The 24,954-nt window shown below is 37.6% G+C and overlaps 1 protein-coding gene across 3 annotated transcripts; it reads left to right on the top strand.

The window, feature by feature from the left end:
• The first annotated feature begins 1,081 nt into the window (after window positions 1-1,081).
• si:dkey-27h10.2 (hyphal wall protein 1) lies at window positions 1,082-23,554 on the top strand. 3 transcript variants are annotated; one of them, XR_006010040.1, is made up of 14 exons: window positions 1,082-1,225; window positions 1,722-1,892; window positions 2,028-2,114; window positions 2,199-2,288; window positions 3,531-3,566; window positions 3,655-3,734; window positions 3,969-4,062; window positions 4,191-4,292; window positions 9,081-9,371; window positions 9,984-10,080; window positions 21,473-21,541; window positions 22,527-22,528; window positions 22,892-22,897; window positions 23,543-23,554. XR_006010040.1 is itself a non-coding variant. In XM_041983377.1 (11 exons), the coding sequence occupies exons 1-10, from the start codon at window positions 1,198-1,200 to the stop codon at window positions 10,034-10,036; spliced, it is 1,020 nt and encodes a 339-aa protein (XP_041839311.1). In that variant the 5' UTR covers window positions 1,082-1,197; the 3' UTR covers window positions 10,037-10,080; window positions 21,473-22,392. The 3 variants fall into 3 exon arrangements, 2 of the variants coding, with proteins under 2 accessions (XP_041839311.1, XP_041839310.1); XM_041983377.1 differs by lacking the exons at window positions 22,527-22,528; window positions 22,892-22,897; window positions 23,543-23,554 and having other exon boundaries at window positions 2,040-2,114; window positions 21,473-22,392; XM_041983376.1 differs by lacking the exons at window positions 22,527-22,528; window positions 22,892-22,897; window positions 23,543-23,554 and having other exon boundaries at window positions 21,473-22,392.
• The last annotated feature ends 1,400 nt before the right edge of the window (window positions 23,555-24,954 follow it).

Here is a 24,954-nt window from a genome sequence, read left to right as displayed (position 1 = left end):
GCCTTCAGTGGCCCACGTGGAGCCTGCCAGTGACTGGGTGGCAGTTAACACTAATCCTGCTGCTGATTACCATTGGCATGGGGAAATAAACAGTAATAAATAAGCCTATAAAGCTCAGCACCCATACACCCTCTACCCACATAAGACTAGTCATGCTGACACAGTTGCACCATGGTGCACATTAATATTTATATAAACAAGACTTAATAATAAAAATGCAGCATTAAGGCAAATATAGGTTACTGTTTACTTTCTCATTTAATGTTAATTTTGTTTGGCCTAGAAACTGCCAGAAAATGAAGAAAATGAAAATTAAGATGTACCCAAATGTTTTACTCAAACAAGACTCTCAAACCAATTATTCAATTAATTAGCTAATCATTGCATCTGAAAATACCTTCTAACTTTATAGCATCTTTACTAAACCAAATGCCAACATATACCAATGTTCTGTAACCTCAACAATATCACTACTGATATTTATTATATTAAGAAAGTACATGAAAACTCGAATATATGATTAACACATATTAGACATTTATTTCTTTTAATTTCTGGAAGCAAGTGTTTCAGTTACTTTCCCCTTAGTCACAGCGACATCTAGTGAGCATAAAACTGAACTGACAACCATCACCTACAAGTAATAACTCACCTATTTTGCAACACTCCGTTTCTTAAGACTGAAAGACTAAATTCTTTTTGTTGTCTGGAAAAGTAAATCTATTTTCTTTTCTTTTTCCTATTTTTTTAACTACTTTGTTTGTTTAATCCACTAAGTAGGAAACAGTGGAAAATTGGAGATCAATTCAGCACCCTCAACCTTCTTAGCTATAGAAGGAGAATATTAAGTATTTGCTCTCAAATGCAAATGGATCTAGATTTATTGAGCTCTAAAGCAGCAGTAAAGCATTTCCTGTCTTATGTTGTTGGCAGTAAGAGGAGCATCTGAAGCAATGTACCAGTACTACTCAGTTTGTGCAACAGTAATTACAATAGCGTACTGCTGTGGTCAGAGGCGTTGATCCTCTTTTTCTTACCTCAGTGACATGCAATGATCTGAAGCATTAAGGAAAGAAGCCAGTATATGACAGCTTCCCTTTTGAGCACAGAGCTTTGATATATACATATATTTATAAAAATTATATTTGTATATATATAAATTAAAATTTTCCATCTGCTTTCACCATCGAACTTACCATGCCGTCAATTTCCTCATTTCTCCTCGGTAAGACTATTTATGTATTTGTATATATCTGCATTTAATTAAACTGACCTGTTATTATAAATACATATAGAAAACAATACTAACTGTTAAATTGTTGGAACAAAAGAAATAGACCTTATGTCTGATTAAACCTCTTGTAATTGTGTTTTTTTGTATTTTCTGCTGTTTGGGTGCATTATAAGTGCAAATTTATTTGAACCTCAAACAGTTCTGCAGTAATATTTTCAATATCTGTTACTAATCATTTAAAGGTGTTAAAGAAAATTCTGTTTCTTTGGCTTCCAAGTAGTTTTTTCCATTATCCACTCTCACAGCTGATACAATTTATGCATCATAGCTTCATCATAGTTTCCGTTGTGCTCAGCTCAGGGGAGGGTTTGTTGAATCTGAACTTTAATACGGTTGTAAGAAACAAATTCTCATTGGTATGGTTTCATGTTTATTATTTGTTGATATCAGTAATCAACTAATGGATTCTTTAAAATATATTTTGTAGGTTTGGTTGTGGCATCTCTTTTAGCAGGCAAGACAACAGCAGACCAGGCTTTAAACAATTCACAAAACAATAACACCTATGATGCACCCGGCACCACGAACATCTCCAATATCGTAAATACTACTGGTAGCAGCAACATCACCATCACATATGCAACAACTCTGAGCAACGGTGAGAGCCATTTAGAGTCCTTAAATCTGGGCTGTGATGGATTTGACCCCTGTAGTCCATCCATTCATGATAATTTCTTATTTGTTTCAGTTATTGTTTGTGTTTTTCGCAATGTGATTTTATTATCCTTCTCAGAAAACCATGCAGCTACAGTGCACTCCCTCACACCTCTCTCCTCTAAACCAACTATGTCTACCACCATAGCAAACAACATCACCCAGAGTAAGCTTGAATTTCTGTTTTATATTAGCAAACATTGATACACAGTGAAAACATGTTGTGTCATTACTTCTTCTTTTGTTTCAGATGTTTCTAAGGTTGCGTTGTCCACTGTGCCCTCCCGCACACCTCCTCCTGAAACAACAAAACCTATCACTACAACAAACATCCCCAAGAGTGAGCTGGGATTTTTGTTTTACATCATCAAATACTGAGACACCATGAAAACATAATATATGTGGGATTAGATTAAACAAAAGGGGTTAAAAAAGAGAGAGAAGATGTTCAGATGGTATTTAGTCCAAACCACCATTTTATTTACAAGCCCTGAAAACAATGAGTTGCTAAGATCATGTTTCCTATTGGGATTTTTGCTCTTTTTTTTGCTAATTTACTTATTTATTTGAACAGTATGGATAGTACAAAACAAACAGTATCTAATTAAATACAGATGTGTTGAAGAATGAGTGGGAAGAAGTCTAAGCTAACTTAATCCCACCTCTTCATTTGAATTTCTGCTCCGTTTGATCTAAAGACCAACTGTTTTAATGTTGGTGAAGACTACAATAAAAACAATGTAGTCAGTAGAAAGAAATAAAGGCAGTTAGACATTTTTAATATATGAGGACCAAATGATTTGCTGAAATTTGTAAAGTTATTTCAAACTTTACTTTATTTCATTTCTTAAAATTACAGTAATAAGTCTTTACACTGAGTTTGACTGTTTTGATTGGTTGTAAAGAACAAATTCTTCAAATAGACAAATTTGTGAAACCCTATTTTTTAAAAAATAAAGTTTTTTTGTTTGTTTGTTTGTTTGTTTTAATCAATTCAGAAGTGTACTATAAGTTGGTAATACAGTAATCATGCATTTGTTTCCAGTGAGCTTTGCAGATTTCTAGACTTATTATCATGCAGTTCAAGAGACTGATAAAGACTAAAAGTGTTGAAGAAAAGACTATTATGAAAAAGCGAGAGGATTTAGCGAGAATAAAAGATTTAGAAAAATCTAAATTGCATTGGGTGCATTGCAGGATTTTGGGTGCGTAACTTTATTGCTCGATACTCTAATGACGTTGCAACCTTACCATAAAAGTGGATGACAAACATTACCTTTTTAACAAATATAATAGAAATAAGTATATATGAACAGCCCTACATCTGTTTGTGTTTGCTAGAACATGTTAGCACAGCTCAGTGATGACACTGTTGTGTTGTCTGAATACCCCCAAGTTACTAGAGACATGTTATTGCTGTTTTATAACCAAATTAAAAGAAAATATTTAACTTTAGAAACTCAGTTATGACTAATAAATGTGCAAATTGTATAAATCATTTGAAAATGTTTTTAGCCTCATGGTTTGCAGTTTTTGTGAATTATTTCTGTTCTTGAAAATTGGTATTTTGTATATTTTCTAGGTACCAATTCTCCATCAAAGGGAGGTGACAGCACAGGTGAGTTGACATGTTCTGCTCTACAATGATAATCAGCTACAACCCGTATGGATTTCTAACTATAATGTTGGCTATTTTCTGTCTTCAGGCATCGTCATCCTGATCTTGATCATCATTGCAGCTGTTGTATTTCTAGTTGCTTGTTGTGTTGCACGAAAGAGAGGAAGGGTAAGTAGAGTAGTCTTTTGACTCCAAGATGTAACAAATATATTTATTGGCTTATTATCTGCTGAGTACTAAATATAAAGCTGCAGCCAGTATAAAGACTGGAAATGTAAGGCACAGCTACTCTGGCTCAGGTCAGTGGTACTAGACTTTCAGTAATCCTGCGATATATGTTGCACATAAGAAATAAAATAAAGGTACTACTTTGTGTGTACTTTGTATTTTTTCTTTCCATAGCGCTCCATTGATCTCACTTCCAGACCAGATGAAGCCACCATCCCGCTCAGTACTATAGACCCTGAACAACCTATTGATGCTGCACCTCAAAACGGTGAGTCCAGCACCTCCACATCAACAGCTAATTCTATACCAAAAAACATATTATACCACTTCAAACAAGCATCTTTGTTAGTTTATTTTCACAAATATTATATTTCTTCATTCTTGGATATTTTACAGGTCTGCAAACCTTTGAAAGCCCAGAAAATACTGCAAAAGAGCAACAAGAATCAGAAGAGGAACCCAAACCTGAAACACAAGAAGAACAAGAAGTGCAGAAAGGTAAAATTGAAACTCCTGTCTTATTTTTATTTTTGAATTTTCTGTGAAGGCTTGACAAGCAGGACTTTGCTAAATAGTTAGTGCGAGTTGTGAGCTAATTGTGTAGTTTTCCTTCCTCTTCTGTAAGAGAGTTAAAGGAAGCACAGTTTGAGGCAGCTCTCTGCATGCTAAATTTAATAAGAATACGACAAGCTGATCACAGTACATGCTTTGATTCATTTACAACATTGAAATAGATTCTGCCTGTATTAGTTTGAAACACATATGGCTTCAAAAGTAGTCAAATTTTCCAGATTTGAGATTTAAGATCTAATTTTAGCATCATTATTCACCAAGAGGCTTTAAAATTAAATACGTTGGCAGCTTCCCCTATTACTGATACAAAAAGCATTTTATTATAAGTTATTGTTAAAAAATATGGTGTTATTGACACAGTGAACTAGTGGTGGTTGTCTGGGTTTCTTATTGGGCAGTGGGCTTGGTTCTCACTAATATTACTAATATTTGGTAGAGGAGCAGCTATGACACTCTGCTCATTTCTACTTAATTAACTGTGCAAATTCCAAGTTAGTTTGCAACGTTTCCTGTTGAGGTCTTTTCTGTTGCACCTTTTTAAAAGCAAACAAGAAGTTACAATAGTAACTTCCTCAGGAAGTATAGTGGTTTCTGTGATGACTGAGCCATTTTTTATGTGTAACTGACTCCCACAAATGTCAGCATTACACCTATTTTCTCTTCTTTTTGTCCTATAAATCCAGTTGTCAGGTACTTTGTTTTGCTAGTGTTGAGAAGGTTTGCTCTGTGGGATTGATTTCCTCACAATATAAAGCCTCACCATCGTTTAACCTTTGCCAAGTGTTTTGTTTTGTTTTATCTTTTAAATGTTCAGATGAAAATTGTGCACACAACTGATGAAGAGAAAAATCTAAAAGCACGGCCTGCAGTACTGAAATCTACCACTTGATGGAAATGGAAACCCTTTTTGAGTGCAATCATTGCAGTTGATGCCTAATATCTCTGAAACAGGGGTTGTTGAACACATGATTTTGCCAAAAGATATAAGCAAAAACTATTCTTTATGATTCAGATTATAGTGAAATTAAAAAAAAGTCTTTGTGCCTTAATACTTAGCAAGTCAGGAGGTAAGTTGGAAGGTTTTTTTCGATGTAGAAATTGAAAAAAACAATCGAAATGTTTAATCCAAGAGATGGTGGTCCTCTATAAATTAAATGGATTATGCTGTGAGAAAGAAAATAAAGCCCACAGTGGCTCATTCTTATTCTGCTCATTTTCCTGACGTTTTCCTGTTTTATTTTAAGGTTTTCCTATGTTAAAAGGTAAAAGCATGCCTGGAAGTGTCTACACAGTGTTGTAGTGGACAGTGTTGATGGTAGCTTTGAAAAGCAGCTACGTGTAACATTGTTTTCTTTCTCTGAGGGGAAAGACACAATGAAAGACAGCCAAAACAATGTTTTCTTCAGTGTTTCTCATTACTCTACTGTGCTTTTTGCTAATTGTGGATTATTTGCACCATTTTATTTCAGTTAGTTTTGTTGTTTTTGTGATTTAAAATCTGGCCATCCTGTTACTGATTGTTCTTTGTCCATGACACCAAATTAAGAATAAATGATTCAAAAAACTAAACCCAAAACATACTGTCAAAGGGTTATACAGTTCATTTAGATGCAGTTGTATTAGCAGATTTAATATATATATATACATATATATATATATATATATATATATGGGAGGAACCATCATGAGAGGAAAAGCCCCTCCATGGGATGTACCACCGACAGATCACTGAAGTGGCTGATATTGAGAAATCCTACCAACGGCTAGAAAGGGCGGGACTGAAAGACAGCTGCACAGGAGCAGGCCTTGAGCACCAGAGCAATAGAGGCCCAGATCTACCATACAAGACAAGACACCAGGTGCAGACTGTGCAAAGAGGCCTCTGAGACAATCCAGCACACAACTGCAGGGTGTAAGATGCTGGCAGGGAAAGCTTACAAGGAGCGTCATAACCAAGTGGCTGGTATAGTGTACAGGAACATCTGACTAGAAGCCCCTGGGTCAAGATGGGGAAACACTTCCGAAGTTGGTAGAGAATAACCGAGCTAAGATCCTGTGGGACTCCCAGATCTAAACCGACAAAATGGTAATGGCAAACCAGCCGGACATTGTGGTGATGGACAAACAGCAGAGGAAAGCAGTTGTGGTTGACATCGTTATACCAAGCGATTGCAACATCAGGAAATAGGAACATGAGAAACTGGAGAAATACCAAGGCCTGAAAGAAGAACTTGAGAAGGCCTGAAAAGTGAAGGCAACAGTGGTGCCCGTGGTCATCAGAACACTTGGGGCAGTTACCCCCAAACTGGAAGAGTGACTACAACAGATCCGGTCCAGAAGAGTTCAGTCCTAGGAACAGCAAAGATGCTGCGCAGAACCCTCAAGCTCCCAGGCCTCGGGTAGAGGACCGGAGCTTGGATGGATGAGAGACCGCCCACGGAGGGGGAGGGGACAATTAATTAAATTATATATATATATATAAATATATATATATATATATATATATTTTTTTTTGTCTGTTAGTTTGGGGTCAGAGAAGTGTTTCTTTCTCGGAACTGGCCACATTAACGTGTTACTCATTTCCTTCCTCATCTAAAACCACAGATTGAGATAACCATCAAAGCAAAACTGGAAACTCATCATCACATACATCACATACACATAGCTGACATGAACTGAGAATTTTTGTACAGGGACATTTATAAGTTGCACTTTTTTTCTTTTGCAGATGGAAATGTACTATCAGCAGTGTGATTTTCCACCTCTACACTTATGTAATATTATTGTCCAATACTTATTTCTAAGGAAATTTTAGTTAGAAAAGATAGTTAGTTAGAAAGATAATGTAAGTATATTAATGCACTGACATTGTGGGCCAAGAAACTCACTGGCTGTAAAATCTTACAAGGCTAGTTGTAAATATTTTTGGAAGGTGAGATGGATGTAATTTTGAAAATCTGGCTTTAAAGCACATTTAGGTGAAGGAGAAGCAGAGTTGCAACACTGCTGTTCCAGCTGACTTCAGCTCATTGTCTGCATCGGCTCCCACATCTGTAAGCAGAGGTCTAATCAGCAAAAGTAAAATCACCTGTGTAGGTGGAACAGCTGCATAAGGCCTGAGCGGAAGCAGAACAGAACTACAATTATCCTAACTGCTCGTAGTAATCCAGTTTGACCAACTTGTCATCTAATCTTGTACGAGACAAAAATCTTTATAACTGTTCTGCAGTTGATAGCTGCTCAGTGAGCAAACAAATAAATCCTTTTAGACAGACTGTTTCAGGAACCTGTAATAGATGTCAGTCCTACCTGTCTGAAGAAACAGAAGCTAACCCTAACCTTCTTGTCTTATGACTGGAAGCATGTTTTATACTTAAATTGTTTCTTTGCATTTTCTCACACAGCCACAGTAACTATGTTGGATCCCCACTGCTGCCACAAGTCATTACTGGTCTTTATTAGATGCAACTGGAAAACATGATCAAATTGCCAAATAAAAAGGACCTTTTATGCCTTTAACGCCTCACCCTGGACTCAATGGAAATGTCTGAGTCAAGGAAAGATGGGAGGAAACCATCTTGATTACATGAAATTAGGTGTCCGACCATATGTGCTGTTGCTGTGTGGTCTGAGTAGATTCAGTATAGAACTTTCAGAGTATAAAACAAAAATAATTTATATAATAACATATGTGAATTCTAACCCAGCTTCTTCTCATACCGTCACTTGGCTAATTCTTGTTTAAAAAATTTATTCAAACTGTATCTGAGCCTGAAGGGAAAGCTGTTTACTTAAAAATAAAATTTGATCCAGTGAGGCAACTGCAAATTAATATTCAACCATTTACCAAAATTATTGGAAATAATCCTTTTTGCACCATGCATATCCTCACAAAAAATTATGGAATTCCATGTGATCGTAATTGCTTCAGTGAGACTGAATATAACTATTCGCTAGTCTTTTTTTTTTTTTTTTTTTTTTTTAACTTTATATTTGAAACAGTGGCTTCTGAAATCACAGGTTCCAACTATGGATCACATTTCCATTGCCAGTGTACAAAATGAGAAGCCCTGTAGAAGTTGTGTAGAAGTCCTGTCATCTGGTATGAACCAGACAGCTGTGATATTATTCTGAAGGCTGGACTTACTGTACACCTGAGCCATCTTAGTTGTGGTAGAATTATGCCTCAGCCAGTGATCTCCCTCTCCCCCTCATCTCTGCTTTCCCTCCACCTAAAACTGGGCCAGATAATGATGGGGCCACCCTACTTTCCCACAGCCTCCAACAGCTGCATGACTGTGGCTCATTAGAAACTGGTTAGTAATCACTCGCCTCATTACCAACATGGTGGCCCCCCGAAATGCTGTTGTTCAAGATAATTCCCACATAAGAACAAACTACTTCAGGCTGTACAAGTCAAAAGGATGTTATTATGTGGCAGCTAAATACAGAACACACTTATCCAAAAAGCAAATCTACAGCATCATTGAACTTTGAAATGATGTTGAAATGTCTTAAAAGTATTACTTAAGTTTGTTTAGTTTTTTTAAAAGGAACTTTAGATGTTGCAGTTAATAAATTGAGTGTTCTCTTTTATGAAATGATGACAGTCCACATGTTAAAGTTTTACATTAATAAGTTATCTTAAAAGAAGCACAGTATATAAATGCATGAAAATATAAAATACAATTAGCTTTTTTTTGTCATTAACAGCTGAGACTGATAAACCTGCTGCTGATATCAGCACTGAGCCTGCAGCTCCAGCTCCAGACAGCTCAGAGGACAAACCCAAAGTGGATGTCACAGAGCAGAGTCCTCCTGCAGCGGCAGAACCACAGAGTCTACCAGCAACTGTTGAGCCGCAGAGTCCTCCTGCACCAGCTGACCCCAGTGCAGAAGAGAAAACTGATGATGAAGGTGTTGTCTCCAACAAGACTTCTGTGGAGTCACTGAAGGAGACAAACGGGAACAACAGCAACAATGTAGACATTGGTCAGAGGAGAGGTTGGTGTTTGTTAATGATTGTTACTCCACTTTCTCCTGCACACTGGATAGGCAGGGTGAGCAGGGTGGTGTATTCACTCAGCTGCAATCTGCAATTTCCCCACTAGATGTTGGCACATCTTATACATGTGATTCTAGCTAGTTTGGATGACATGTCATGCAACATGAAGGATTAAAGTTTCAGCTGAGTTAGTGGAGAGCCCACTTTCATGTGACTTTTTGGGAATTAGAATTTGTTTGTTTCCAAGACCCAACACACCAGCTCCAGGGAGCATTATATCTTGTTTTGGATCACTGCACATTAAAAAAAAAAAAACTGTTAATGTTAATGCATGTCAAGTAAAAACAGAGTAACTCCTGCATATGTCTCCATACCCTCCAACTGTTTATTGCTGATGTGCTTGGTTTACTGTAGGTAGCTTTTCTGCTAATTCCCTTTTTCTCCTGCAATAAGCAGATGTGTAAACACTTCCTCTTGCTAACTGGCAAACTTAGTCAGAGCTATTGTGTTCTTTTTGACAAAAATTGTTGTCAAATAATTTGAAAATGTGATCAATGTTAAGTTGCATCCACATGCAACTCACCGCTAACCCGTTGCCTGTTTGTCTCCAGACATGAAGACGAGCATTACAGCCTGGGAACGTACTCATGATTGTCCAGTATGAGAAACTGCTGTCACCTTGTAACTGTGTTATTCCTTGGAAACTAGGTAAGACTACACCTGACGAATGCTTTGCTACAGCTGCTCAGCCGTCTCAGGTGTTAATAAAAGGGACAACCCCTTCCACATTCGACCACAGGGAGTACTATGTTACAGCTTCCTGTCCTGAATTAATAAATTAAAAATAGATTAGTCAGAACTGTTAACTCTAAATTTACAAGATGTGCTTATCCCAAAATTATAAATCATCTTAATAGCCTGTCATCTTTTGGTTTATAAATACACATTGTGGAAACTGTATCCTAAACGGAGGATCAGTGTTAGATAAAGTGTTATTTCATATGCATTTCACTGAATTTCAGGAGCTTTTGTTCAGTGTATTTTAACTAAGTGATCAAGCTCTACCAATGAATACCAAGCAAAAACATAGACCTTGAGATCATATTGTATCCTGTCCATTGTCCATACCTGCTTATTCCAATGTAAGGTAAAAGGGGGGCTGGACCTAATCCCAGCAGCTACTAGGCAGGAAGCAGGGTACACCCAGGACAACAAACAACTCTTTCGCCCACACTCACTCCTCAGGAAATTTAGAAACTCCACCTAACATGCATATTTTTTGGACTGTGGGAGGAATTTAGAGTAATCTGAGAGAACTTGTGTGCGCAGGGAAAATATGCAAACTCCACAGAGAAAGGTCCCACAGTTTGAAAAATCTTGCTTTGATCATCTTTACGCTTCTGTACCATAAATCTTGATAGAAAATGCAACCTCTTTTCCATTTAAAAGAAAGTCTAATTTACCAAACTGTAAATCACACTTGACTTCGATCACTTGTTCTTTAGATCCATCAGGCTGCGTCTGTCACTGATGGTAGAGATTCTTCTCACACGAGTAGTGACATGGAGCCCCTCAGTCTAATCATCACATGCTTCAGGATGTACGGCACCTGTGGTCCCTTTCTCTTCTTATCAGCTCAGAAACACCCATGGCTGCAGCCTGGGGCTGAGGAATTCACACCACTCTTAACAGCCGATGATAAGCTCACATCTGAAAAGCAAAGCGCTCAGGAGTTCTGTGTTAGCAGTCACGGCTCATCTCTGTTCTTACAAAAACACCAGCTTCAGAAATCCAAAGCATCTCTGTTTCTGCTCCTCTGTGTATTTACCGTATAGTGTAGTCCAAGCTTTGATTTTCAGCACGCACACATTAATAAAGTTGATCTAAAGAAAAGGTCATATATTTCATGGCTGGACTTATCCTGCTTTGACTTCTTGAAATGCATTCTGTCAAAACCGCATTTTATCTTCCTCCAGGAACAACTTGAACACAGTTTTTCAACATGCTGAACAAGTAAGATGCTCTAAACACCTGTAGGAATTGCCCAAGTTTTGATTATTTAAAGTACTGCAGCTGCTTCAGTGTCTTAATGTGATGTCCCAGTGTGGCTTTTATCAGGACTCTAAAGGGTAAATGCAGACTGCTGCCATTTTTTTTTAACTCCAGCTGTATGTCTGGGTTCAGTAATATGCTCCAGAGAGTGAATATGGTCTAAGATTGTTTTTGCATGATATTGTACTGCACTATGTTCGGCATATTCAGTTTGATTAAATGGGAAAGAAATGTTTCTGCTGCTGTCAAATGAGTTAAAAATGACACCAACATTGCTTATTTATTTCCAATTAGGAGCCCAAATCAGTTTTTTTTTTTTTGTTTTCCTGCAAAAAGCTTGAGAGTTTCAGACTGCAAATGAGTTGCTCCTTTAAAGATTATCACCAGATGTTTTAATGATGTTCAAGAGACTTGAAAGTTGAAACAAGTTTTGGACTGCCATCATAATAAGCCCACATTTCCTGGCTCAATGTACATCATGTGGGTTTAAACAGTGAAAGAGACTGAAAAACACTCAGTAAAAAGAAAAAGTGAACACCTGGTTTAGGAAGTGATGAGCAGGCTGAAGCTGAAAGGCTGCAGCAGAAGATAATGTATATGAGCTGACAGGTCATAAACCAAACCAGCATAATTAGACTGGGGGACTTTACTGTGTTATTTTCTAGTTAGAGCACAGCTTTTATGTTTGATGGTTAAAGCTAAAGGAAACTGTCTTGTGTGGGATGAATATTTCCCAGTTAGGAAGAGGCAGAGGTGAGGAAGTGCCAGACTAAGAATTTACTGTGTAAGACAAGTAGTGTTGGTGTGCTAAAAGCAGCTTGTTTTATTGGCAGCTGCTGGTTCAGAGATAGGTCATGAAGATGAGGAGAGTCAAACGTCCAGGACTGGTTTGTCTCTCTTGAGCTTTTGTTGTTTCTGAAGTGAGTGGTACAGGAAAGTAAAATGTTTTAAAAATCACTATTTCCATGTAAAAACAGATTTATGGGAGGCAAAATGGTAATGGGAAATGTGCTGAAAGCAGGATCTTTGTCTCAGTAATAACAGTGAGGGGAAGCTTCCTGCTTGAAATGTTTGATGTGGTTCAAACTGGCATGTTAGAGATTACACCTGGGCGGCTTTACAGAAGGGAGGGACTGTCAGGAAACACAAACCGATACTCCCTTTGTGCTGCAAGGAGAAAAAACAGCTGGTGGAGGCTGGCTTTCCCCTATCTTTTCCTCAGATCCCACCAAATACCATGATGTTTTGGTCTAGCTATTGCAGTTTATAAAGTCATAAAGAGAACATTAAAATTAGCATAATTTTTATTATGATAGAACCTGTGCACCTCTCCACCACCTGCTCCAAGGTGTCCAAGGTTTTGGTGCTCAGAAGGGATCCAGCCTTTCTAATGAGCTGATCCAGTCTCTTTTTGTCCTTGTCTTTAATGCTGCCTCCACAGCAGAAAAGAAAATAGCTCTTGCCACTACTGACTGATGAAACATATGCATTATTTCACTGCATACATCAAACAACCTGAGCTTCTGAAGAGAGAAGAGCCGTACTTCTTTCTTTACTTCTTTTAGCTCTGCCCCTTCTGATAGGCCACCTCCATGTGTGGGAACCATTCCAGTTTGTTGTCCAAATGCACACCCAGGTATTTTTTGGTCTGCACCACTTCAATATCCCCACCTCTGGGTTTGTTGTTCGGATAACAACATACAGTTTTTACTGGTGCAACAATGTCTGTACAGAAATGTATGTATTCTGTCATACAGTCCACCCTTCTGTTAACGGCACTGTCTAGGTTGACTCCAACAGCACATCCCAGTCCGTACAGTCAAAGCAGCCCCTTAGGGACTTACTGGCCTCTGGTGTCCACTTTCTGAACAGATATTTACAGGCTGTCTCATCACCCAGGATTTATAGGAGGGTTGAAGAAAAACTACAGACATTGACAAAATTGTTGGTACCCTTCGGTTAATGAAAGAAAAACTCACAATGGTCACAGAAATAACTTGAATCTGACAAAAGTAATAATAAATAAAAAAGCTATGAAATTTAACCAATGAAAGTCAGACATTGCTTTTCAACCATGTTTCAACAGAATTATTTAAAAAAAATAAACTCATGAAACAGGCCTGGACAAAAATGATGGTACCCCTAGAAAAGACTGAAAATAATGTGACCAAAGGGACATGTTAATCCAAGGTGTGTCCACTAATCAGCATCACAGGTCAGATCTGCCAAGTGGTGGTACAGCTGAAGCACTGTAGGCCTCTTGTATTTGCATACAGCAGGTCAAGTGTCTTCTCTCTTCTTGTTGGACAGTTCACATATTGCACAAAGCCAGTCAAGTGGGAGGTAGAATTTTAATTGAGTTTTTATTATTTCTCTCGTTCAATAACATCAGTTGGTGTTGTATTATATGTTGGAAAACCTGATTAGTCACCTTTACAACAAGGCATAACTTATAAAAAACCATACTGTGGAATGAGCAACACAGCTAAACATGTGAGTTGTGCCCCCAAAAATTTGTCAGAATCCCTTGAAAAATTCTTCTGTTCATGTTCTCTCTTGTTTAGATTGGATGATTACTCTCTCCCGCAGTAAAAAAGAACAAACCAACATATAATGGCCATTTTTAAACTTTTGTCATTTTGCACTGTCAGGAACCTCACTAACATGTAGAAGATCCATACAGAATCACAACGGACTGGCGCCTCTTCCTCATACTGGTCACCAGCCTGGTCATATTTGCTGTGGGATGGCATCCCATTACTCCCATTACCAGGAGTTGTTGAAGGCCAACCAGCGTGGTTGTGTTGGTCACTAACATGAACAATACACTCAAGCTGATCCCACAACTGTTCAACTAGGTTGCGGTCTAATGGTAGGCCATACCATACTCTCTGTTACGACCCAAATCTGGGGTGTGACTGGGTGCAACAAAGTTATGTCGGGACGAAGATGTAAAAGGTGAATACAGCACATTTTATTTACACAAACATGGAACATAGAATAAAACCTGGAACAAAGGAAAAACATGTGTTGGGGTTAGTGAAACTGCTGAAATAAATACACAAAGGAATTAATAAAACCCTATATAAAAACCCACCGAGTGAAACCAAAGGAAAATACAAAACTCGGTGTGAAAACCAAACCAAACAAAAGAGCAGCAGTTCCATAAACTAATGTGATGTCTGTCACAAACAAAACCCTAACCTAGCCCAACACAACTTAAAACAAACAATAACGAAGGCAGAGTACACGCTAGGAAGCGGCATAGCTAAAACTGAAACTAGGTGTAAAACAAAAGGTAAGTCTAAACTAAACAGTCTGTTCTACCGTCCCCCACTGGGAACACACAAACAGCCAGGACATGTCCTGCTGCATACTCGAACAGACCAACACCAAACAGACTACCACATAGCACAGCGGACACCCAGTAAACCATGCCACCAATTATCTGCCACACTCGGAGACGAGGCCACCTGTCCTAATCAGCCTCACTCCTACAACACAAACACAACGCACAAGGTGAGGGGAAGCAGCCTGCACCATTCTAGCTTCCCCTCCAAACTGGCCTCGGCTGCAGCCTTTTTAGCCTCAGCTCTTAACAAACTGCAGCCTGATAGGTCCAGACATGGCCAATCAGAGGAGAGGAAACGGAGGTATGCCGGCTCCAGCCAATCCAGGCAGCGCTCTAAGATCACCAATCAGCGTCAGAATGAGCTGCAGCTGCCAGCAATCGGCAGTGGCCGCAACACTCTCCAATCCCAAGTTTTGGAGGTATTCTGTGACAGTCTTGGCTCTGTGTTCCCAGATTCTGGAGGTATGGGATTGCCACTGGCTCCAGAATTGCAAATTAGGTACCGATCAGGTGCCGGTCATACATCTGTGACTGACACACACCTGGCAGCAACTGCATCTCAAACAGAGTTTTTTTATGGTTCTGGGCATTTTCTGTTGAATTAGGAATAATTTTGCCATCAGAGTTTCTATCTCCTAAAAGTAAATAATCCCTAAAAAAAACATTGATGAATCCAGACAGTGATCAAGATCACCCCCAAAATCTAATCAGTTGTTCCTTGTTCGATTTCAGAGATTTCCTGAAAATTTTATCAAAATCCATTTATTACTTTTTGAGTTATGTTGCTAACAGACAGACAGACAGACAGACAGACAAACAGACAAACAAACAAACAGACAAACAGATGTATGCTGCTGGAAACAAAACCTCCGTAATGGTGGAGTTAATAAAACCGTGTGTAGTTCAGCTTGCACCTTCTGATGCAAAGGTCAATTTTAACAGAGTTTGCTTTCCCTTGTTAAAAGTTAAATTAGTCAAATAAATTTATTTGCAAGTAATTCCAGGCATACAAGTGACCTTACAGGACCTTTTCCCTAAGATTAAGAATAATTATTGTCATTGCTGTTTAAATGTTGACTTTAAACACCTTTTCATGCAGTACTAGAAAAGTATGCACCAAACAAGTGTGAGTGGACAGTCTGATTTTAGTTATAAAGTTGAGCCTATTATGAGGTTATAAAGTGCTTATGTCAAAGAAAGTCTCTGATAATGACAAGATCTCCTGGTTAAATAAAGGTTAAATAAAAAAATAAAATAAAATAAAATAAAGAGCTCATCTTGACTGTGTTGGCCTTGGTTTTAGGTCTAAATGGTCATATAAATCAATGTAATGTTGTTACACATCAACAGCATCCATCATACTGTCTGATATCACTTATTAACTTCCTGTCTTGTAGCTCTTTAACAAAAGCATAGCATTTGTCTGCCTCCTGGCTTAGCTCCTTGACCTGTAGAGGTTATAGGATGGTCATTTCCAAAGGTCACAGGTCAGACGGTCCTAATTAAAGGGTACACTGTGACAGCAGGAGAATAATGTGGCTTCAATGTCAGAGTCATCTGGCCCACATTCTTTGTCTGTTGCTGAGCAAGTCTCTGCAGAACTGGATGTGCAGCGGCTGCTGTGATGTATTGTCCAAACCAGGATATATTTCAACACAGAACTCTGCACAAGACAGAACCTGAGAACAAGACAAAATCTGTAGGAAGCATAACAGATAAATTAAAAGTGAACATACATCCAATTATTACCCATTGGTATTAAAATATTTTAATCCTATATCCAAACTGGTTTTACTAAGAAAAGACTAACAGAATGATTGAACTTTTCCTTTTCTTTTTGACACAACATACATCTATTTATTTTAAGAGTTATGAAGGGCTCGGCTAGGCCATGGCTATTTGCATAGGAGACATTTCATAGTCACATTTTCTAGAGTCTTTCTTTATGCTTTGGCAGGTGACCTGCAAAACATTTATAGGCCTAATTTAGAATAGCATGTTTCACTACTTTACACCACACTGCCTGGCTCTCAACAACAAAAGGTGGGACTAACATAGTGAAAACAATTTGCAGTAAACGCAGAAATAGTTACTCCACTTTTTGTGGAGCCACATTGGGTTCGTGGTGAGCAATCACACTGTGACATTTTGCAGCCTATCACAATGTCAAATCTACTCTGCCTAGATACTATGCTATGCTATGCTACCCAACCTTGATGAGGAGGAAAGTTGAACCAGAGTGTGACATAAGTACTGTTGTGTTGCATTCTTTAAATTAAATTTCTTTACATAGATCAGTCAAATTTAACCAGAGGATTTAAATGTTGTAGTCGTGGGGTTACAAGTCATATATTAAATAAGAATTGGTCAGTCTGTATTATCTCTGTCATCAGCCAGATTGAAGGAATTCACTTTGCTGCCCAAAAGAAGCCATCAGCTGTCTTTGGCTTTTAAGGTGGATTAATTTCTTAAATTAGTAATTAATTATCTTTTGCTCTGTCAGTTTCTTAATTTATTTTCTCTCTTTCTCCAATAATGTCCTCTTGTGTATCTGAATCAGCCATGGTATGCATTCAACATGGCCAGTGTGTTGACATCCAGTTGCTGGTGTGTGATGCGGTGACATAAAGCAAAAACAAAGCTGTCATTTGATGCCCCAGACTGGGGGGGGTTATTATTCTGCACTGCTCAAGATGTCTATAAATGTCACCAAGTTTATGTAAAATATTCTAAATAATTAAAAACAACATTTTATCAACAGTCTTGCAGCATATGGACATAAGAGACTAAAGCAATGCAAGAGGCTTTGTCCCTACAGAGCCAAATTGCAGTAAAACAGCATAAGTCCATCAGTCAGTCCATCCTTTCATGTTCACGAAACCAGAGATTAGCCTCCATGACACCGATCATGTCTGAAACCAGGTACCAAGCTGGATAAGTTTGAAACCTCTACCGTCTGTGTTACGTGAGGACAGCGTAGCCGCACAACTGGAGGATATGACGTCAATGTGACAAACACATGCCGATTCCCATTCCACGCCTTCCTCAATTTTTTTTTTTTTTTGCTTTGTAGTCCAGCATTACTTGTAGAAGAAGCTCGACTTCTTCATCAGTCCAAACAAATGTTTCTTTTCGCTTCGCAGTGAATTCTCAGCCATCTTCTGTTCTCTTCTTCCAAGTGAACTTCCAGCAACACACAGTGAGCCTTTATCTACGCATGCGCTACGTCTTGTTCTAGCTTTGGAGTGTTACTCTTTAGTGCCCCCTGCAGCCTTGTAATATGTACTACAGTGATTTTGTGGGGATAGTGAAGCCTTTCTCCTGGTTTTTGCTGCCAGTTTCACACCTGAACCGGCTTCGGAGCTGTGTGGACATAGCCTAAGTTGTTTCCTGGGTTCCTTATCTCATTGACATTTGTAAGCAAGCTAACACTTAATAATAATGGATTAGATTTCACACTTTTTAAGGCACCCATAGGGTTTTATATTGTATCCATTATTCATTCACTCTTCATTCATACTTGGCGATGGTGAGCTACATATATTGCCCTGGGACAGACTAATGGAAATGTGGCAGCCAATCCACGCCTATGGACCGAGCACCACCGAACATCCATGCACTTGCGATGCCGACAGATGAATTATTGGAAGACTCGCTCTACCACCTGAACCACTGCCACTTCAACACTTGCAACCTGACACCATAGTGCAAAGGAAATGGACTAAGGGATATTTTTCACCCTTTAAAACCAAGAAGTGTTTCAGATTAGTCTAAAAAATGAACAGAATAAAAATTAAATCACTTTTATGACCATATTCCCAATTCTCAATGCAGCTGACACTACATAACCTATGACTTCCCAGTACATTAACCACATGGGGTCTTGTTGTTGTATGGACAGCTTCCTCCCCTGTTGTCTTCTCCTGGCTGTTTTAAGCATTCCTGGTCTGGCTTTGAGCAGTTGGTAGTGCTGCTGTGATCAGGAGGTCTGCTGACAGACGGACATTCATACACCTGCTGGTATCGGCTCCGGCAACGGCTCCACATTCCTCAGGCAGGGTCAAACTGTTAGGTTCACACCGTTGCTTTGTTACATCTCTGTCTCTGATCATTCACATACACAATATAATCTGATCTTGGAAAGAGTCTTGTATAAGGCTCAAAGATGGATCTTAAACTGTTTACCATTTTTTTCCTTTCATGTGAATTAATGTTTGGATGTATTTGATTTTGAAACTTTCATACAGGAAAAAATTATTAGCCATTGGACCAAGTTAGTTTCTTACATCATCTTAGCCAAATGAATATGGAAAATGGAGTTTCAAATGTAGCTGAATCTTCTGCTGTCTGGTAGTCAGCATTTTTAACTGTAAAAAATGCTGACTACCATCAGACACAAAACACCATGTTCTGTCAGTTTAAATGTGACTTTTATAGCTAAATAAAAAAACTTTTATGAGAAACCTGTTACTCTGGAAGGACTCACAGGATTTTGGGCTGACTTCCCATCTGTTCAAGAAGATTAGATGTTTATTGTCATGTGCACAGCAGCAAAACAGGGTTTGTACTGAGCAATGAAACATCTTTTGACAATGCAGGCATTCGGAGAAAACTAAACCTAAGCTCCAAGCAAAAATAAATAAAATGTTATTAGTATTATTAATAATAATAATAATAATAATTAAAATTAATAATAATAAAAAGAAAAAGAGCATGACTAGATATAAATGTGCAGGATAGTGTATATGCAAAAAAAATAAATAAATAAATACAAGACAATAAATACACATCAATAAAACCTGTACAACAAAAATGTGCATGAGTAAATATAAATGTGCAAGATAGCGCAAATGCAAATTACAGTAGATGGAGGTGTTGCATGGTGTTTAATTGTTAAGTAGACAGACTACAGATGGATAAAAACTGTTTTTCAAGTCTGGTAGTCCATGCCTGGATGCTGCAGAATCATCTATTAGACTGCAGTAATGAAAAGAGTCCATGGGCTGTGTGCCAAAAGTTAAACTAATAAACTATGGGGAGCTAAATATACTTTACATTTAATGCCATATCCGTAAACAGAGAAATTAAGACGGTAAAGCATCACTAGAGAATTAGCCTTTTTATTGCTCTCTGGCTCTACACAGTTTTGAGATGTAACGTGAAAACAGTGTCCATCCCCCACAGCGCCATATGTAATGGTGACTGTCTCTTTCTTTTTTTGACTTTGGTGATTATGGCATAAGTCTTGATATCTAGTTGTTAGTGTGTGACATGGTTCTGTAAAGCAGACCAGTGTGTCGTGCCAGGCTGGAAATCAAAGCTATGAACTGCGTTATCTCCGACTCCGAGCAGTTCAGGATAGTTTCAGAGGAATATGCAAACAAAAGTTGGTGTAATTCAAAATGAGTCAGAGGCACATAGTTTTAAGGTTCACAAACTTCTACATTGTTTCTTTGAAAATGCATCAGCCTTAACAGAACTTCAATTTATGTATTTAAGATGAGCTTAAAGGACAATAACTAGGATAAACATGAATATAGATTAATCTAGAGTTTAATTTATTACTTGCTGAATATTTCATTGGGGCTCTTTGAACTCAGAGTGAAATATAGAAAGATTATTTACAGCAAAACCATAATTCCTCATTTTATTTTACCTTGAACAACTTCATTTAGTATTTTGGTTCAGGAAACTTAACCTTGGAGTAATGAATCCATCAGGATAAAAGCATTTTATCAATCTAGCTGTTCCAACTTCTGCTTTTGTGCACCTTTTATCGTGTGAATAGCCCCAATAAAGCATCAAAACAAGCTGTGTAAAGTGACATGTCATATAGTCATGACCTGTTAATTGCAGTCCTAGCTTAAAGCAAGTAATGATACAAATATGATTTCTAATACTGGGTTATTCTCTGCAAATATCCTTAAGGGGATGATTGATCCTAAATGTTTTTCCATTGCAAATAAAAGTCAAATAGCTGTAGGAAAAAAAAATTAATTTAAGATGATCATCCATGCATTCAGTTCAGATGAGCATTTTCCTATGAACAGCTAAATCCTGCATGGAATGCAAAGTCTTTCAGCAGCCAGGTTTCACTACAGTGACTAACCGGTCTGCACAGATCCCTATCTTACCTTTAGGGGCAGCTCAGCTCAGCTTTATAAATAAAATCATTGTGCAGTCTGATCTGGAACCTGAGCCTTCATAGTCACGTTTCTGGTCTAAAACTGAAAACATTGGATGCCAACCTGATTTTAACTGAGAGCAAAATGCTTCTCTGAAAGATGCAATTGGTTTTCAATGATTGTGAAACTTAAATACATCAATAAATGCTATTGAAAACATTTGTCTTCAAGTCCAGATTGCAAGATCATCAGAAATGAACAGTTTTAGGCAAATGTCTGGATAAATCCTAGTGCTACAGTCACTTTACCCCCAGGGACTATCCTGTTTTTGGATACATATTAAGGTTAAGTGTAAATCACGTCAATGGGTAAGGTGTGGGATTATGTCAGCTATCTTTTCCCTCAAACAGATGTTGCTCTGTAGAGGTCAGAGGTCATGGCAAAGACCACATAAACTGTGCTAAAGCAGAAGTTACAAGAGGGAAAAGCAGGTGATTGCAAGTCACATGACTGTGGGACAGGATACAGCACTTTTACAGTTTTTTTTTTTTTTTTCCTCTTTCTCTTTCAGACTGCAGAAGAAACCTAAGTGATCACTGAGGATTAGGACACTTCTGTTCACACTCTGGATAATCTGCTTGTAAAACAGCGTCTTTTTGAAAATTAACTATATGACATATGCAGCTTTTTATGGATTGTTTTTCTAACTCTATTCTTTTATGAAAAGGTATAGCAGCCTTTGTTATGATTTAATTAAAAGTCATAACAAATAATAAATCTGCAATTACATACATCAATAATTTACTGAATTTATAATCTCACTGTAAGAAGAGATATCTTATGCTCATTTTCACATCTTTGTTTTTACTGCAGTTTGGTGTAATTCAAATTTCAGAAATAAGTTTTTAACTTAATCACAAAGACAATCAGAATGCTAAACCTGAAGCATCACAATGCCTACATCCATATTTTTTCATACAGTCTGTAGCAGATGATAAGAAATCTGTGGTGAACTGAAGTGAATCTCTGGTAATATTAGGCCTGTGCTTTAGGCTCAGAGAGATTACTTTAGCATACATTTAACTTATTATTTGAAACGGTTAAAAAGAAATTCTAACTTTGTAAAATATAACCAAAACAGCATAATGGGTCCCTTTTACTAATGCTGATATAGTTTTGTAATAACTTGTATATTCTGTCTTTTTTATTATTACAATCTTTTCAACAGCTCCTTACCCAAAGACTGTATTTGCTTCAAAATATGTTTGGGAAGCATTTCTAATCATGAGCAACATTAGCATAAATAGAAAAAGTAACTCATAATTAGGACAATATAGAGTTATTAGACTTGATGTTAAACTTGCAACAGGTAAATTATGTACATTTTGGTTTGTTTATACTCTTTTTAATGCTCTTTCTATTCAGTAGTTTTTTTCATGTTTCTGTTATACAGATTGCTGTGATGTATCAAGGAATGCATTTCAATAAATAAATAAAAAAACTCTTTGTCCTACATGTTTTTGCCACTGTTGACCATTTGAAGGCAGATATTTTTGATGTATTCTTTCATTTGAAAATGAGTGTTAACCTGAGCTCCAGGTGCAAACACATTTACTTCAAAGTAGCAGTGTTAAAAGACAAAATCTACCAACACTGTGCTGCACACATTTGATTGATAACAGGGCCTCTCCTTTTGGACACAGCTGTTCTTTCACTACATATATAATGTTGCCATCATATATCCATTAAACACACCATATATATATATATATATATATATGTATATATATATATATACATCCTGTTCAATTTTATGAGGCATTTTTCCTTGTGCAGTGATTAGTTCCCTGGTGTCTGGAACTGGTCCAGCTGCTATATCCAGCTTGTTTCCAGGGGCCTCTGCTTGCCTTTAATGACAAGTGATAGCATATATCAGTGTGTCCACAGAATGCTTTAATCCACCATGAAGCAGATGAAACGTTGCACTGAGCCTGCGGTACAGCAGTGATAGCAGGAGAGCTTCTAAAATTTGTATGTGTGCCTCTCAAGCCCAACCACAGTCATGGGCACCCTGGAGCAAACCCTTCAGTCCAGCATAACCCAAACCTCTTCTTCCTCGGAACTGGATCCAAAGGTCTCAGTATCCTCTATTTATACACTGTGTATATTTACAACAGGCTGAATGATTTGGATTCTAGAGAATGTTAAGGGTAATTTCTTTTGCTATTCTAAGAAGACAAGGAGTTTTTCAGGGGTGAACCTCTTCTCTGAGCTCAAAACCTGTTTTCAAAAACTCTTTGCCAAGCTCTTATAATGCCCTGCAGTTTACCCTTTACAGGTTTTCTGTTGTTGTTTTCCATTGCCACTTTTAATTAGGTAACTTTGGTTAGGTTTAGTGATTTGTTACAAAACATTGTAAGATAAACATAGACACCTTTCTATAGTTAGACTTCAGATCTTCATGAAATTAAATGTTCAATCATTACTTTATGCATCATTATATACTCTCTGGCCACTTTATTATACTTTATACATCTTTCAATTGTTTGTTAACACAAATGACTAATCAGACAATGACATAACAGTAACTCAATGCATTCAGGCATGTAGATATGGTCAACACAGCTTTCTGAAGTTCAAGGATATCATTAGCACCCCCAATATCTGCTGCATTGATAAGTTGGTCCTGGATTATAGTAAAACTTACAAATCAGGTATCTGGTTGGGTTAACATCTATCATTTTCCACACACATCAACAACCTTTAGACAAAAGTCAAAGCTAGATTAGCATGTCTTTCCCACTTTAAAGAGACTACACCCCAGTCAGCTAAGAACAGGAAACAAAGGCTACAATTTGCATAGATTTACTGAAATTGGACAATAGAAGATTGGGAAAACAGTACCTGGTGAGCTGCCACAATCAGATGGTAGAGTCAGAATTTGGCATAAACATCTTGAAAACATGGATCCATATCAATGGTTCAGACTGCTGGTGGTGTAATGGTTTATTTATTTATTTATTTATTTATTTATTTATTTTCTACACTTTGGACCCCTTAGTACTAGCTGAGCATTATTTAAACACCACAGTTTGCTGACCATGTCCCTCCCTTTATGGCCACAGTGTATCTTCTAATAACTACGTCCAGTAGGATAATGCACTATTTTACAAAGCTCAAATAATGTTTATTAAACATGACACAGTTCACTGTACTCCAATGGCCTCCACTGTCACCAGATCCCGACCGAATGAAGCACTTCTGGGACATAATGGAACGGGAGATTCTCATCATAGATGTGCAGCCGACAAATCCGCAGCAACTGTGTGATGCTATCATGTCAATATGAACCAACATCTCTGAGCAATGTCTTCCACACCTTGTTGAACTATGTCATGAACAATTGAGATAGTTCTGAAAACAAAAGGAGGTCTAGTGAGTCTATCTAAATGGGATTAAGTATTGGGTTTTCTTTGTTAAATGTGGTGCAGGTGAAGCTGAATTCGTTGTTTTAAAACATGAGAGGCTCAGTGCAGGAAAATCATTTAAAATTTACTTATAAAGATTGACAATATCTTAGATTCCTTCAGATGTTTTCTCTTTTAGATATATTTAAGTTGTTTTTTGTGTTCATGTCAAAACTGTATTTGTTATGCCAAGATACTGTGTGCATACATCTCATGTTGACACATTTTCTCATTTTTAAATACTGTATATCTCTTCAGAGATGAAAGCGAACCAAAACATAAAATAGTTTCCTGATTTTTGAATTACTGATTTAAGAATAACATATTTCTGATCTGACACACTGGAATTGTGGCATGTTTTAAAATACAAACAAACACAGAGATAGTAACGCATTCACAAATATTAGACACTTCCAAAATGCAGGAGTGATCAAATGTCTGAGATTATGATGATGATTATGAGCGATAATTGTTACACACATCCTCATAATGTTATGAATGATCATCTTATATTTAGCTTTAAACAGACAAAACATCTGGTACAGCTGCTGTCACCTGGCATGATCATTTATGAGTCATATCAATA

The sequence above is a fragment of the Melanotaenia boesemani genome, chromosome 4 (assembly GCF_017639745.1).
Source record: "Melanotaenia boesemani isolate fMelBoe1 chromosome 4, fMelBoe1.pri, whole genome shotgun sequence".
Lineage (NCBI taxonomy): Eukaryota > Metazoa > Chordata > Actinopteri > Atheriniformes > Melanotaeniidae > Melanotaenia > Melanotaenia boesemani.
The sequence above is the reverse complement of the archived record's forward strand: the minus strand, read 5'-3'. Positions and strand labels throughout refer to the sequence as shown.

Excerpts from the sequence above, each read along its gene's own strand:
- si:dkey-27h10.2 (XM_041983376.1), top strand. The coding sequence starts at position 1,198 with ATGCCGTCAATTTCCTCATTTCTCCTCG. Across the intron at positions 1,226-1,721 it reads AATTTCCTCATTTCTCCTCG|GTTTGGTTGTGGCATCTCTT; the intron begins GTAAGACTATTT and ends TATATTTTGTAG. Across the intron at positions 2,289-3,530 it reads TACAACAAACATCCCCAAGA|GTACCAATTCTCCATCAAAG; the intron begins GTGAGCTGGGAT and ends TATATTTTCTAG.